This window comes from Vulpes lagopus, chromosome 2 (assembly GCF_018345385.1).
Source record: "Vulpes lagopus strain Blue_001 chromosome 2, ASM1834538v1, whole genome shotgun sequence".
Lineage (NCBI taxonomy): Eukaryota > Metazoa > Chordata > Mammalia > Carnivora > Canidae > Vulpes > Vulpes lagopus.
In genome coordinates, this window is record NC_054825.1 from 77,282,766 (window position 1) to 77,300,311 (window position 17,546).

The 17,546-nt window shown below is 36.1% G+C and overlaps 1 protein-coding gene across 1 annotated transcript in view; it reads right to left on the reverse strand.

Annotated features, from left to right (window-relative positions):
* Positions 1 to 14,933: 14,933 nt before the first annotated feature.
* The window catches only part of LOC121485611 (ice-structuring protein 4-like), a 42,653-nt gene continuing 40,040 nt past the window's right edge, over positions 14,934 to 17,546 (reverse strand). The window contains exon 4 of the mRNA XM_041746213.1: positions 14,934 to 15,025. Within this exon, the coding sequence (XP_041602147.1) occupies positions 14,962 to 15,025 (64 nt within the window). The 3' untranslated portion in view covers positions 14,934 to 14,961. The remainder of the gene's footprint in view (positions 15,026 to 17,546) is intronic.

Sequence of the window (17,546 nt, forward strand, 5' to 3'; positions counted from 1 at the left end):
TATCTGTTTCTTAGTACTTTTATTCATCCTATAAGACTTCATTCAGCACTGCAAGCAGAATTTTAAAAACAAAACATTTAAAATAATCCATGAAGCTCTAAAACGTAAGAGGAAGATATGAAAACACCTAGCATAACCCATGAGATTCACAGTCATATTTCCCTGTAATAAACTCTTACTAATCAGTTCAGAGCTTTATAAAACAATAGGAGTGGAATGACAATGCTGTCATTTGTATATTCTCCCTCAGTTCTCTAATGGAAAGCTTTTTTTTTCTCTGCCAAGTCATTCCTGACAATGTTAATGATTCACTATAAAGCAGTTTCTGGGCTATGATTTGTGACATTCAGACTGGTTAGATGGGAGGGCTCGGCAGGTTTCTGGGGAGTGTTTTGGATGCAGAAATGCCTTGAAGATAGCACTTTATTATATTTAGGACAAGTATGACATCCCACTTCAAGGAAGAGGCCCCTATACATATTGAGAAGGGATTTCTATGGTTTAAGTGGGGAGGAGAAGGTGGGTTTAAAAGAATGCCTCTGTGTGTTTTTTGAGGCGACATAAAGATAGGAAGCAGAGAAATGGAGGCAGGAGGCAGAAGGATTATGGATAATGGAAGAATTTTGCCTGAGGGTATATGCCTGCTTTGCCTATTCCTGTATAACTAGAATATTTATAATTCAAATACTTATCTTTAATAATTAAAAACCAAGGAATATTAAAGACAAAAGGTAGAGAATATTATGTACACATGTGTAGGCATCATGCATTAAATCCCCACCCTTGCAAAATACAGCAAGAGGGAGCTTTAAAAGGAGGTTAAAAAGTGAATATTTTAAAACGTCTTGAAAACAGAATTTCTAATTCACTCCAATTCTGCCAGGAGTGATACCCTTACTTCTGATTTCTACACACACTATCAGTCATGGGGATAGGCACTAAAAATATCCAGCGTGGTGGTTTGACATCAGCACATCAACAATTAAAAAGTGGATACAAAATATTTCAGGTTTTCAAGACCATAAGATTTTTCCTCTAGATTTCTGAAAACATTGGATGTGCACCGGAAAAGGAAAAGTCATTTTCGATTGTTTTCACAGAACATTTAGTTGCACAGTCTATGTAAACTACTAGTTACAATGGAATGTAATACTCTACCTCCGCCAGAAACTCTCTCTGATCTTTTGCCTCTTCCCAGACAGCAAAGAAACAAAGGAAAACAGCCCTGGCTGTGGATGGAGAGGAGTGTTTGAAAAGAGAAAGAGACCTCAACCATGCCCCCCGGTATTATAAAGCTGTCAATTATAACCATGATTACAATGAAAATACCGAAATAAAAAAATTATTTATTTAAGGGAGGAAAAAAGGCCAACTGCATTTAAAAAGAAAAGAAAAGAAAAAAAAAAAGAACAACTAAAAAACACATTGTTCAATTTCAACCTTAGAGATTCTAAAGTTAATGAAAAATAATACAAACTAATGGAGCTTGGTTGTTTCCATTACAGTAGCAGGGAGGTGGAATGCTTAGCAGCCAAAATATGAACAAATGAAGACACTGGGTGAAATGGTCAGGTGTCACTGTTTTTTGAAGAATGTGGTCTCTGTGGCAACGAGTTTATGAATAATAGTTTCAATTCATATCTAGATCAGAGGCGTTAATATTTACACCTTTGCTAATTGTGGCAAGGAGGAGATTAATGAAAAAGTAAATGTCTCTATCTTATTGCCTCCCCATCACACCAAGCAATTTCTGGTTGAACATTAACTCAAGCTGACAATAATATGCTGGGGTGAAAAAGTAAGAAGGGGTACCCACAGATCCTTATATGCATAAAAAGAATGGTGATAATGGCTAAGCATTGATTATGGTTAGCAATAAAACTAAAAATGACACTTAAGACTTATTTTGTAAAATTGCACATGTTTAGAGCTGAGACTCGGCCTGGCAGCTGCAGTACGTGATATACTGATATACTGATGATCTTAGGTGGGGGATCTTTTTTTGTCTACCTGTGTTGCTGCCCCTCCTGGGCTATGAAACACAAGGTATTGTAAGGCAAGGTATTGTAGACCAGCAGCAGCAGCAGCTCAAACCCAGTATTCCCCAAAAGGCATGTTTGTGGGGTTCCAGCTGGGATTAACAGAGCAGGAGAAAATGCTAAATATTGAATTTGGCAAAGTGGGGAAATTAAAAATCTTCAAGTTTATCATGTCAATTGAAAGAAATTTTAATTTCCCAAGAATTATTGCATGTCATCGTGCCCGAAGATGGGAAGTTTGAAAGAAAACTTCTCCAGGTACAGCCTACCCACGTATCCGCAAGATTTTGCAACTCGGCGGTTGTCTGTATCATCTGATAGTTTTCTCGCGTTCAGTATGTTTGTGGGCTCACGGAGAGGGGGCTCTTATCTACTTCCACCCTTGCTGTTTGTCTTACATCTTTATTAGCTTTCCACAAAGTGCAATCATAATTAAATTCTAAAGCAAAGGATGAAGTCACCCGAATCATCATCCAACTAACTGCAAATGACGGTGGCAAGAATGACAATGATACTCCGCACTTCTTCAATTCTGGTTCGGCAGCATTTAGCTCCCTGACCTCCTGCTGTTGTCAGTGCCATGGGCTGCTTAAATGCTGTGCAAAAGCATTTCTGCTTTATTTGTTCTAAATTTACTGGTTATTAATTTCACAGTGTGACCTCCTATTCGCCTATTAGTTGGCAGATTTCACCATGGCCTTCAAAAAGCTAAAGATTTCCATCAAGCTACTTTCTATTTCTGTTTTGTTTTTGTTTTTTTGTTTTTTTTTCTGGCCATCTTCCGCAAGATATAAAATGTCCTGTTTCCTTAACCATCCTCGTGACCCTTTTCTGAGACTCATGCTGTGTATCCATAGGACTTAGAAATTTCTCATTCTTTCCTTTTAATAAAGATTTGCATTTTCTCAACCCCTTTCTCACAGATCTCAAGAGAAACTGCTTTTTTGTTGCAAAGGTTGGATGTTGAATTGTTTGCATGTCTTTGAGTAATTTAAAGCTTTTACTTGGCATTTTTCTCATTCACACAGAGTAGGGGTAGGGAATAACTTCTATTACACGAGGAATAGAAAGACAGTGGCAGCGTAAATTCACGTAGCCTGAAGGTCACTATGATTTCCTCCATCTTTCTCTTGGAGTCGTAAACCTTCCACTCCAGGGCCAGATCTTAGAGCTTAGAGGGAAAACAGTCCATTTACTGCTGATGCTCAGAACTAAGTGAAATTCTTGGCTATTGTATCAGAAAGTGTATATCTCACCTCAGGCTCTTAACAGTTTGCTGAATGTGAATGTATGAATCTACAAACTGGACTTGCTTTGGGTCATTTCGGGTTCTGGAGATTTTGTGGCATCTGGTGTCTTTTCCAGCAGCCGCACCTACCTGACCATCTCCAAAAAAAAAAAAACAAAAACAAAAACAAAAACAAAAAAAAACCACCCTTCAGTACTGACAGCCTAATTCTTAAAAGAGCGTACCATTCCATGTGGCTTTGCAAAAGCTCAACTCCATCATATTGACCTCCTCACCTGTCATCTACAAAGGCTATAAGGGATTTATATATGAGAGCTATTGTGTAAGAATGGTAAAACCTAGAAAACAGATAAAAGAGTGCAAAAGGAAAAAAATTATAACACTGGTTCCAGGTCAGATACTCAGAATTTTAAATACTGCAAATTGGGAAGGTAAGTCACCACTTTACCAAGATAGAAAAAGCCTTTATTTGTGAACTATCGTGGGAATTGAGACAGAGGAAGAGGGGGAATTGAAGGTACTAAAGAGCCGTAGGATAAAAGAGGGACTGTGTGCCTGCAGAGCACGAGCACTTGCACTCCTTTCTAGAAGAGCCTACCTTTGTTCTGGTAACTTCTCTAAGATATCTTGGAACTCTGCACTATGAAACTTAACGTATGACATAGCAGTGAATTTTCTATTAAACTATTTATTCAGGGGAACCTCGGTATCTCAGTCAGTTAAGCATCTGCCTTCAGCTCAAGTTATGATCCCAGGGTCCTGGGATCCAGCCTCACACTGGGCTCCCTGCTCAGTGGGAGGTTTACTTCTCCCTCTCCGTCTGCCCCTCCTCCCCACTCATTCTCTCTCAAATAAATACATAAAATCTTTAAAAATAAAACATTTCAGATATTTTATTTACAAATGAGACATGCCTATGCCATACACTCCATATACACATGTGCCGTTAACATTGTAAGAAGCAGACAAAACAGTAAAAAGTATCTGTGCCCCCCATAATGCATATTCTTCAAAGAATGCATCAGCAAAGTCCTCTTTTTATAAAAGAATTACATGTAAATTATTTTGATTTCCAAAATCGTTTATATCTGTAATTTCATATCATTCTCACTACATCATAGAAATGAGTTATTGTTTTGCCCCAACTTCTACAAAGTTGGATGGCAAGTAAGGTGGCCTGGAGGCAACTAAGGCAAGAAAAAACTTGAGGTAATAAAGATGGCACTGGGTTCCGCAAACTAGGAGTCCCAGTCCTCCCCTCCTCTGTGCACTAGATGATTGCTTATCTTGAAAGCTTCATTCCAAGTGGCATAATTTTACATTAAAGCAAATTACAATGGCAAAAACATGCCATCCTCTTTCCAGGATATACCATGAAGACTATTTAATAGATTGCTAGAAGCAGCTCCTTCAAGTTCCCAGGATTTCTGTTGGAAACAAATAAAAATGAATAGAGACATTGGCAAGATTCTGTCACATTAGGATTATTCTCAAATTGACTGATGGACTATAAATAATAAGCAACTTCTAGCTATGTGTCGTTGAACTGGGGACAGTGGGGTTCTATAAGGACAGGGTTGAGACCAGTGCTAAATGAAAGGTCCAAATTGATGCCTTGATAGAAAAAGCGAATAGATGTGAAAATATCAAACTAGGAAAAACTTGGGGGGATCCCTGGGTGGCTCAGCGGTTTAGCGCCTGCCTTTGGCCCGGGGCCTGATCCTGGAGACCCGGGATCGAGTCCCATAGCAGACTCTCTGCATGGAGCCTGCTTCTCCCTCTGCCTGTGTCTCTGTCTCTGTGTGTGTGTGTGTGTGTGTGTCTCTTATGAATAAATAAATAAAATCTTTAAAATAAAAACAAAAAACAAAATAGAATAAACTCCAAACAATGGAAGATCTTGGGAGGAAAAATTTATTTTTTTTTAGATTTTATTTAAATACTGCAAAATTATTTAAAATTATTTTATTTAAATACTGCAAAAATAATTGAAATTATTTAAATTACTTAAATAATTACTACCTGGATATCCATATCCATGACTTCAAATCATCTGATCAATAGTTCTACCTCTATTTGATGTCTGGAGTTCAGAAACAAATGATCCTAAAGGTTGATAAGATCAAATCTTTCAAAAGTCCAAACAAACCCATCACACCTAAATTCCTCCCTCCAAGACAGAAAGCAAAGAACAGTAAACTGGTTCCGACAGGGCGGAGTCTAGTTTCAGCTCTGATAGCATCAATCCCCAATAAATGGCAAATATAAGATCGTAAACTTGGAAGCAATTGGTATTTTTTAAGCAATACATTTCACAAAAGATACTCAATAATTAGTGTAGTCAAAATTAAGAAAATTCAACCTGATTATTTTGCAATTTAAAAAAAATGAAAATGAAATTTTAGCAGCATGCCATGAAGACATATGCCAACTCATTTCTTTCTTCCTTGCGCATAGAGCCATTTACTGGATATTATGCCAGCATGGCCTTGGTTTCCACCCAGGGTGGAGGCACAAACATGAAAATTGAACAGCAACTAATACTGGCAGTAAAGTTATAAATTAGGTTAATACATTCTTAAAAATGACCCACTTGCCAAATTTCAGGTTATTTTATTGTATAGTAGACATGACTATGTATACCAACAGGTTTGAAGACTTTCACTTCTTCCTATGCATTAAATAAAAATACATTAAGTACTACCATTGTGTGACTAAGTATGAAACTCCCCAGAATAGAGAAGAGCCATGTCTCTAAACCAAGGTTGCAGTGAGTGATTTTGAAGCATGCAGAATGGGGATCAGCACTATAGGGCAGAGAGCTTTAATCAGTGAATAATCCATAGAATGAGCTGTTATGGAACAAGGTGTAACAATTTATAGCTGTGCCTGTTTAAAGTTTTCACTCTTGGCACACAATTTGGAAAATGAAAAAAAGTGAATATTTACATTTTTAAGTAACGTACTTATGTAAATAAATCTTTTTTTCTGGTGTTCAAAGCTCCAAAAAGTACTGGGGTTGAAATGTATCATTTGAAATTTTTAAAAAAAATAAGATTTTATTTATTAAAAAAAATATTTTATTTATTTATCTTAGAGAAAGTGTGAGAGAGCATGGGTAGGGGGTGGGCAAAGGGAAAGGGAGAGAGAATCCCCAGCAGATTCTCTGCTAAGCATGGAGACCGACACTGGACTTGATCTGAAACTCTGAGATCATGACCTGAGCCCAACCAAGAATCAGACATTTAGCCAACTGAGCCACCCAGGTGCCCCATATCATTTGAAATTTTTATGAAAAACTGGATACTGGTATTTAATTTAATAACTGTTCATTGTACTCTCCAATGCCAGTCCTCTTTCTCATGTCAGTGAACAAATATCCTGTTATCCAATTTCTCAGAATTTTCCTGGGTGAAAAAACAACTTTAAGAAGTTGAATATGGTGCTATAGTGACATCATTTTGGATGTCTTTAGTTTACTGCATTGAAACTGGACACTTGAACAAAATTCATTGATCCACTTCAGCCCAAATTCTTGGTATCTAAGTTGTCTTTGATAATTACTCATGGCTGATGCTTCTGGCTATAAAACCGTGTGAATGTCTGGATTAAATCTTTCCATCCAGAGAGTTAGAAGTTTATTAAACCCATTATAATTTTGTGGAGGTACCCCTCAGAAAAAGAAAGTCTGGCAGAAAATGTTCTAAAAATTTCTAAAAATTATTTTCTTCTTTAAATTCCATTTGTAATGTCAGAAATACACTCTGCTGTTGAGATATGACATTTATTTCAAGGTAAATATTTAACATGGCTGTTTATTTGCTTTTGAGGACACTTAAACTACCTTGAGGTAATAATCACTAGGTACCAGTTCTGTGTCAGGCACCATCTGAGAGAATGCTATGAGGATGGCACCCCTGGTTGAAGCAGGCACATCACTGTCCAGCCTGCAATTTATCTTCACACCGCGCACAATAGATTCCTTCCGTTGAAGGCAACAGAAGACTCCAAAGAAACAAAAATGACCAGATCCAAGTATCTACAGATTGCAGACTCCTCATCTTTAAACTTTTTTCTCACCTGTTTGTAAGTTCAACTCAAAATGGGCTTGCATTTGGAGCTCACCTATGATTCTATTTACATATGTATCATTTACATTAAGTTCTATTTATTTAAAAAAAAAATAGCATGGCATGAGAGCCTTTGATAATACTTGAAGCTAATTTCCAAAAAGAAAGAGAATGTTATAACGAGGTCATCAAACAAAATTTGAAAGTAACTAGCCCACAAAATCAAAAACACCATTTCAAGACCTGTTCCAAAGAAAGCCACATTAGGAAGTAGTGACATGGAGTGATATAATTCATATCTTCTGTTATGTAAACTATTATATGCTCTTATACAGTATAGATACAAAGTAAAAAACATATGGAAGAGACACTTGCAGAATCAGACATATCTCCTCAAAGTTCTTGTTGGGAGCTCCTTCACACTCAAGATGGCACTGAACCACTGAACAGACAGACCATGTAGCCCAGTCAGTCACTGGAGGTAAACATCACAAATCAATAGTACTGATCCAGGGTATAAATATAATTATGAACACCTCTGGAAGACAAGTTTCCTTGAATCCTTGAATCCTAACAAATCTAGTTGGCAGTTTTTAAAAAATCATTACGTAGCTCCCAGTGTTCGATGTTAAATTCGGGAAAACATGAAAAAAATTTCAGGAAACATGAACCAGAACTCTTGACTCACAGTGTTATGATTAGTGAAATATGTACTCCTAAATCTAAATTAAGTTGCTTTCTTAAATGAATAGGAAAAGAATTTCTTTTTGCAAACCTGGATCATGCATCTTACAGCACAGTGGCTGACTACACATCTTGGGGTTGGTGGGTGATATTTCCCCAGAGTAGAAAGTATTTATACTCTCAAGAAAAATCTCTCTATACTGTCACTCAATATAATGGGTGATTTTTTTTTTCATGATCCAAATATCTGAACTTTCTCAGTGTGATTCCAAAGACCTCTTTCTTTACTCTCATTCTCTGCTGGATTATGAGGAAGTCATAAAATCAGGCAATAAGAATGTAATGCATCATAGATATTTCTTTATATATTACAGACATTTGAAGATTCATTAACTAAGATAATCATGTGAGAGTGAGTAACACAATACCTGACACAGAGTCAGGCCCTCAATAAAATGTTCATTTCTCTCCTTCACCTCTTCCCACACTCCTTCAGTCAGTCTTTCTCTCTCTTGTTCGCCATCATCTTGTTTCTACATCCCAACACTCTAGGAGGCAGTCTAATCTCTCAGCAGTGGCAATGAACCTGATCATCAGCCTCAGTTGTGGAATTTGGGATAGATAATATAGTATCTGTCTAGGCTTTAGGTCTCTAGTTGCTCATTGTCTGATCCACTGTTTGCAAAGGAAGTTACAAGAATCAATAGCATAATAAGCAGGCTTTCCCTCTACATATGCTTTAGAGTTTTGTGACCTTTAAATATTTCATATATTAAATAAATATATGCTTCCCCAGAATCCACAGTGAGGCCTGTGAAGGAATACAGTACAGCCCAAGGATGAGTCCACATCTTATACCTGACACATATACAATTTGAGAAGCTACATGTAAGAAAAACTTACAATGCTAACTTAGGTCTAACAGTGAATATTTCTGCAGAATAAGAAAGAAATCATGACAAATTACAAAGCCTAAAGGACACAAGTACCACAAATACACAACACTCAGAAAAATAATATAATGTTTCTATGTATTAACCGTCTGACACCTCCTCTAACATACTCCTTTTTGGCTGTAGACTTCTTCATATGACAATAATTTTATAATAGAAGAGAACAATAATCCATTCTTTCATATAGAATGGTTATCAAAAATTGTTTTTTTATTAATAGTTTAGAAAAGTTTTGGTCCATTTTGCTCTGTCCATGGCATTTTTGATGGGTTGCATCATCTGGAACCAGGAGAAGGCATGTTGAATGGGCCAAAACAAAACCCTATACTTTGGGATGCAAAAACAGATGACTTACCGTGGTCATAGTCATTGTTTGTAGTCTTATTACAGGCTTATATCTACAAACACAGAAATTCTTAAATTCTCTTTTGCATGATTCACATTAACAGAGAAAACAAATGTGCCTTCTATAATTATATAAGCTGCTTAATCAAGTATATTCTTAACCAGATTTCAATGAGTCTCGAATTTTCCACTTATTATTTTACACATCTCAGGATTGGAAGAATATCCCACAAACTAGTTCTGGCTCTTTCTATTTAAAACTTTTCTTTTTTTCTTCCATGACCTATCTCCTCCTAGTATTATAAGATAAGGTAAAATTACAATTTGACCACTGGCTCTTGTTCAAGATCGCAGATGGGCTGCTGGAGTGAAAATAAGAGTGCTCAGGGTAGCCATTCTTACCCTGAGATAACTAGAAAAAACTATATGCAAAACAACTTTGAAATACAAAATAGCCAACTAAACTGAAACCAAGCGTACAGCCATCTGAAACTTCTTTTTAGCTAGATCCATCAAAATGCCAATGCAAGACCACCTGACATGAAGGAAGGTTTGACCCAGCTGAGATCTCACCTGTTCTTTTCAGTTTTTCAGATTTTTCTACACTTGCTGTCGGTCTGTTCCTTAAAGAGTATAGTGGTTGTCCAACAGAAATAAATGTGGGCCACATCTGCAATTTTAAGTTTTGTACAGCTAGGCTAAAAAATTAAAAATAATTAAAACCAGGTGAAATTAATTTTAATAGTATTTTTACTTAACCCAACATATCCAAAATAGTATTTCAATATGTAACTAATATCCTAAAATTATTAATGAGATAGTTTACATTCTCCTTGTCATATTATGTTTTCAAAATCCAGTGTATATTTTACATTCATAACATTTTCAACTCACAATAACCACATTTCAAGTACCTGGTAGCCACATGTGTCTAATAGCTGCCATGTTGGATTGCACATGTCTATAGTAGGAAAAGTTTGTACCATTCTATTTAATATGTCATTATAGAATGCCTGTATGTTTGCTGGTGTTTCCTATGTATCAGTCCTTTACCAGCTAGTTGCTAGGTTCTTTGAAGAATGGTAGAGTTCTTTATCTCTGGGATGCAGTGCTCAAACATGGTAGTCATTGAGTTAAGGTTTACTGTTGAGCAATTTGGATGCATTTAGAAATTATAGGTGGAAAAATGCAATAGACAATGTGATTTCCTTCTACTTGTGCTACTTTTATCACTCTGCGTTGTGTATACCAGGATGTAAATTCTCAGAGTATGTGGAATAATTATATTTGCAGACTAGTATTAATAAATCTGCCCTGGCACTAGTGTGAATAATGCAAGAGGTAAAAACAATAGGGAATATTCCACATGGTAATACTTTTCTTATGGAATAAACAATCAGATTAAAGTGATGCAAGGTATGAATGAAGAGCAACGTCATCTCACCACCACACTCAAAAATGTGTACTTACCACTAAACAAAAAATAGTTCAGGAACACTGGGGCGGCTCAGTTGTTAAGCGTCTGACTCCTGGTTTCAGCTCAGGTCATGGTCTCAAGGTTGTGAGATGGAGCCCCATGTCAGGCTCCGCACCCAGCATGGAGTCTGTTTGAGATTCTCTTTCCCTTACCCTCTGCTCCTTCCCCTACTCACACTCCCTCTCACTCTCCCTAAAATAAATAAACAAAATCTTTAAAAAAATAATAGTTCACTTTTGATTTGCAACTGTGCTATGGAAATAGAGGTTGCTTTCAAGATACAACCAGGGAATTTACACCCAGTGGCGCACCACATCTAGTGTGCTACAGGATCCTCAGCTCTTTGTATAGAGCTTTGAGATGATGACATGGTAAAGAATTTGTCACATCTCTGGCCTAGACATTTTTACAAATTTGGATGAGATTCAAATTACACGGCACAAATAGAGAACACTTTCAGACCACATAAACCCACATTGCCATAGTACTGTAGATTCAAGTGGAAGGTAGATTTCCAAACACAGTCTGTTTCTTACAGGGATGTAAGGAAATACATTTTATAATATGGAAAAGTTTTCCAAGTTACAGTGAAAGAAGCAGAGATTTTAAAAGATACAACTCAGTGAACCATCGAAAATCCTGGAAAAGGGTATTTTGTCATTTTATAGTTATATTATCTAAAAACAACAATAACAACCAAAATCATTAAAATATATCCTGATCATCAGGTTGACAATATCAGTACTTTTCATATTATATTACATTACTTGACTAAAAATGTGTTTTGTCATATTTCTTTTTCTGTATACAATAAAGGTAAAGCAAGGTAGAACATTCCAAAAAATTTGCATCCACTTTCATGCTGAAAAGCTGCCTCTCAAACAAATCCTACAAAATATGTTCACAGATACAACTAAAGACCACTTTAATTACTTCTCTACATTAGAGCATTTCCTTTAATTTTCAGCTCTCTTGTCAAAATTCTATCAAAAGGTTTCCACAGATTTTATTTTTTTCATTAATTCTTTCTGAACAGAGATACCTCTCCTTTCTCTGAATTCCCTTAGCAAGTTCTGTGTGGACACAAACTTGGTACTTACCATAATCTTCTATTCATTATGGCTCTTTCTCCGTATGCCTATATCTGAGCTCTACAATACAATTATAAGCTTCTTGAAGTCATAGGCCACGTCTTATTCATCTCCTGAAGCTCTCAGGAGAGTCTTGGATAGGAGAAACATTCAATAAATGTGCTAGAAATCATGATGATTTTGCTCATGATTTACAGGAATGTCACAGCAGACCAATGACATGTTAGAGCGATGTCGGCCATTATGAAGGCACACTAACATTTTTATATTTCATTTCCATTCCTTGGCTATCTTTTTTTTTCCCTTGGCTATCTTTCTAAATAAATGTGCTTAGTGTTTCATCAGCATTTTCATTCCAAAAACTCAAGTTGAATGTATTTTTAAAAATTAAAATAAAAACTCTAAAAGTCTAATTCTAGCATCAAAGCTTTTTCTCCCTTACAGTTATATTTTAAATGTATTTCAGTGTTTTTAGTGTCTAGCCATAGTTAAGATTCCAGTTTACAAATACATATCTACTGCGGGTTTTTTCCAAATTTAATAATATCCTGAAACCTAATTTTGTGTATTGGATTCATTTAAAATGTGGTTGCTACTCAACAATTTTGGAGGAAAGTAAATTACATCAGACGTAACATTTAAACTAAACCCAGAAGTTAAAATTCTTTATAAATAAGAAAAACAGAAAGATTTCAAATAAAAGGCATGAAAGCCAAAGGAAGCTAATGCACAGCACAAAGTCATTTGGCCTCATGCATACCCCGCCCAATGGATTCAGCTGTAAGAAAATGAAGCATGTGAAATGCACAAGGGGCAATGCAAGTATATGGGCTTACTGATGCCAGACTACAGAGTGGCTCAAGAGTAAGAGGCCATGGATGAGAAGAAGGTTTGGATTAACTGTGGCCTTGAAGTTACCCCTGGAAAGTGAGTAACACTCCGTTGTGAGAGGTGCATTAACCTCTTCAGACCACTAGGGTTCAAAGTGTTGCATAAGGGGTAATTTATTAAATGGGTCCTAATTGCTTGGTAATGTACCTTCCAAAAGTCACTTCTCTATGCTATGATTAGGCCTGGGATTTGCCAAGTGCTGTCATTCTCTTTGTAACTCCATAATGGAACTCTAGGATGTGGGAAGTAGATCCATTGAACAGCTATATGTCTAATCGGGGTTCAGAGTCCTACCAACAGAGCCAGGCAAACTTTCATTTAATCGTCCATTGTGTAAACACAGAGATACAGAATTAATACACCTTGCAATAAAATATGCCTTCTACTAAATACATATGCAGTTTCATAGAATAAGAATAACTTTTTTTTATTTGAAAAGATTGACACGTTTGTAAAGATTTGTAAATTTATCCATTTTGTTAGATTCTTTCTTAAATGTGTAAAAACAAACATGGTTTTTGTTTTCATCATCTACAAACTTTCTTCTGGCCCGTTTGTTTCAGATGAAGGCCCATCAACACAACTTTGCTTTTTGGGTTCCAACACAAAACTGTTGGTTTTATCAGCCCATCCACAGGTATCACAAATACACACCAGGACTACTTTGGCCCTGGTATTGTTAATTAGCTAGGCCAGCAGAGGGAGTGCAAGAGCATTGTTATAACAACAAAATAAAAAATGTTTTATATGATCATGATAACTAGAAGTAGAAAATCTGACATTTATCTGATGTTTAACTACAGAGGATTCTATAGCAGGATCTGAATGTGGAAGCAGTCTTGGTACTATCACAAAGGTAATATGCTAGAACCGAAGAGACAAGACTGTTAGTCACTGTCCTAGTCTTAGGGTAATTTGTGAACTCACCAAATGTAGCTGTGCCTCACTCTTCCTGTCTTGAAAATGGCTGTCACAGTAGCTTCTGCTAAGATAAGGCTTTTATTTTCCTTAGGAAAGAGTGATTACTTGAATATTGGGAATTAATTGTTCCAAGAACGAAGCTTATGTCTGTTCTGTCTTTCAGAGCTCTGGGTCACTACTTAGTTTTGTCCATGAGTGAAAAACACCTTAGTGGCATCCCCCAATGCCCTGAGAACAGGGTTTGATTAAATCATGGAGGTAAACACATTTTTTATACATGAGGAAACAGAAGTGATTAGGCTTCAAAGCAGCATGGGGATGCCTTTACATCGGAGAGAAGTTATATATTCGAATCCCAAACGTGGTTTTATCATAACTCCTATTCCAGACCGTTTAAAGAAATGACACGCTCTCCAAACATGTTTCCAGACTATGACAAAAGACTTCTGTTCAAATCCACCACTCACTGGTTTGTAGTGACTTGGAACCCCAATTTCACCCTGAAGAGAATGTGCTAGAGTTGTGTTTTCCAGAAGTCCTTGGTAGTGTTTCTTTCGAGATCATTTATGTAGCCCTCATAACACTTTTTCCCAGAGAGCATCTCTGACAAAATGATAACCAAAACAAGCCAGCCTTTATACCACACTAAGCTAAATAAAATCTTTCTTTATTCTAAAAGTTTGAGATAATCTCGAGGAGAGTGCAACTTGCCTGGAAGTTTACCAGGAAAATAGTTTGGAAAGTAAATATTCAGTTCTGCTTTCTCCAGTAGATGTCACTTTCTGTACATAGGATATCAAGATATATAAGATGAACAGTATTCCTTACAATGATGTCAAAAAGGAACTTTGAGTTCCAGCCATACGTAACAATTTTTTAAGCTTTTATCGGTATTTTCTAGTGTTAGAAAACTTAAGGAATGGTAAAGGCAAAATGAATGGTATTAATTAACTGTCTTACCATAGTTCTGTCTAGCTTTAGCAATGGCCATTAAGCATAGCACGTGACACAATATTGCTAGTGCATTTTCAACAGTTATAGAAAGCTAACTATTATTCCACATCACAGCATAAAATTAATTTGCCAAAAACAAACACAGTTGCTGAGTAAATAAGCAGTCATTAATAATATACTGCATACTTACCAAGAATCTATTTAAATATGAGTTCACGTAAACTACTATGATTTCAAGAGTCATTCTTCTGGGTCCTCTATATCATTTTGGTATTCACATTGGCCTCTTAGGTCTGAGAAAAAAATTTTAGTTCTCCAAAATGCTTCACTATGTAGCAAGAGATACCAGCCCTGAAATCAGAGACAGAGAGAGAGGAAAGGAAAGGAAAAGAAGAGGAAAGGAAAGGAAAAGAGAAAGAAATAATTATAAACCTTAAAAATAGCATTTATATGGCATCCAAATGTACAAGAATGAAAATCAAATGATGGAAGAATATTAATAGTTAGAATTATATTAATTCTTCCTAAAATACTTCCAAAATGCTCTTTGCATTTCTAAACATAAGCCTCATTATGCTGTTCTATTTGTATTCCAGTGCAGTTGAATTTTATATTTGAGCTGTTTTAATAGATGACTTTGAAATGACAGAGAAGAGTACATTTTTGTTTCTTATTGATCGAAGCAAGATTTTTGCTTGTAGCTACTATAACTTTGAAATAATAGGAAAGGTTACAGAGGCTTTTTAAAATGTTGACGTCTGGGTTACATCTGATGCAGTCGTTGTATTGACAAATGTGATTTGATAATTGCCAAATTAAGCTCAAGAGAAAATTAGTTAAACAACTACTTTTATTTTTAGATGCTTTGAACAAAAGATATGAAGTTTGGTAGCAACTAATGATAGGGTGCTAGCGCAAAAATTTCCTAAGAAAACAAAATGGGCATGTGGCTTTTACAAAACAAAGGAATCTATCTGGCCATCAGAATAAACAACATCCAAAACAGTCTCTCTTGGGGTGTTAAATATTTTGTGCAGAGAGCAAACCCAAAGAGCTCGATTCTTATCTGAGGTTGAGATTTCTTGACTTGTTACCTGAGAAGTTCTATCATTCTTATGTAGCCTTGGTTAAAACAAAGAGATTATAGGCTTTGAGTAATAAAGGGATTTAGAGGCTTTAACCTTTAGGCTACTGATTCAACTCCATTCCAGGATGAGGAGATCTAAATCCTGAATGTACCCAGGCCATGTAGTTTACTTTTATTAGGATCCCATTTCCCAATAAAGCCTAGGACATTTTTTTTTCAGCGATTCAGAGCAAATATGGTTGCCAAAAGAAAAATAAAAATTGAACAGGAAGACCAGAAAAAACACATAGCAACGACTAAGGTGAATTTCCGAGGAAACAGACCCCACTGAGATTTCTGCTGAATGGTGTCAGCATTCCACCACTCTCAGTCTTAAACTAGTTTTAATCAGTAAACATTAATCTGGAATTTTGGAAACAAATGACGCCGTGGTAATTAATCATCCTGAAAATGAGGACAACTCGTTGATATCATGCGACCAAATTACATGCTTTGATTTGAACTCCAGGAAGAGCTATGCAAAACCCACACCCTCACTGCCAGTTGCCAGTGGTCTTTTCCTGTGTGAAACAGAGGTCGGTGTTTCCCATAGCCTGTTTGCACAGCCAGTATCACTCAGGCAGGAAGTCTCTGGAAGAGTTGGAATTCCTTAGCACCAGGCTTAAGTCTTTTTCCGTTTTCATATGTCCCTTTTCCCTATAGTACTTAATACCCTATTTACATAATAGATTGGAACAGAAAACCCAGGACACTTCAAAAAACAGTCCATTAGTTGGTTAATCCTACTGCTCTTGGTTTTGGCTCAGGTCATGATCTCAGGGTCCTGGGATCCAGCCACACGGTGGCTCTGTGCTCAGCTTGGAGTCTGCTTGAGATTCTTTCCGTCTCCCTCTCCTCCTCCCCCTGCTTGTGCTCTCTCTCGCTCTAGCTCTCTCTCTCTCCTAAATAAATAAATAAAAATCTTTAAAAAAAAAAAGTCCATTGCTTAATTCCACAGCCCTAAACATTTTTTAAAAACATGATTTTATTACCATTATTTGAATCATGTCTTGTAATTCTCTCCTTTAAATAATTTTATCAAATATTCAGTGAATTCAAAACCATATTTATAGCATACATACAAAATATACAAATAAGTAAATAGGATGGACATGTTTATTCTGTACCCAACTTAGGAAATGAAATGTACCAGTACTTTTGTAACCTTGAGCCTCTCCCCAAACCCTTTCTTTCCCTATAGATCACATCATCTTGAACTTTGTGTTAATCATCCCCTTGTTTTTCTCTCTCTCTTTTTAAAAATAATATAAATGGAGATTTAGCTATTAACTATTTGTTTAGAAAAGTGCAATCAAACATTTGAGAAAGTTGATGCATATAAGCAATTTTGATCAGTTAGAAATATTTATTCAATCAAAATGGCCTGTATTTGCATTCAATGGCAAAATATCGAAATTTTGTAAGAATGCTTTTACCTGCATAAATCACTAAAATACTTTAGAGTGTTCTGCACATAAATTGCACCCTTAATAAATGATGCTTTCATTTATTAAAATAAATAAATAAAAATAAAATAAGTGATGCTTTCAAATCATATAGTAAAAGATTGGATTCCAGAAAGGATTTCTAAGGGAATGTGTTATATATCTTTTAAGATTTTTTTTAACCTATAAGGTTTATATGATTTCCCTACCCAAAGATAAGATCAGGGTCTAGATAGACTGATAATTAAATGTCTGAGTTTATTATTAAGTTAAAGATTCCTCTAATTACCTGGCCACCCTA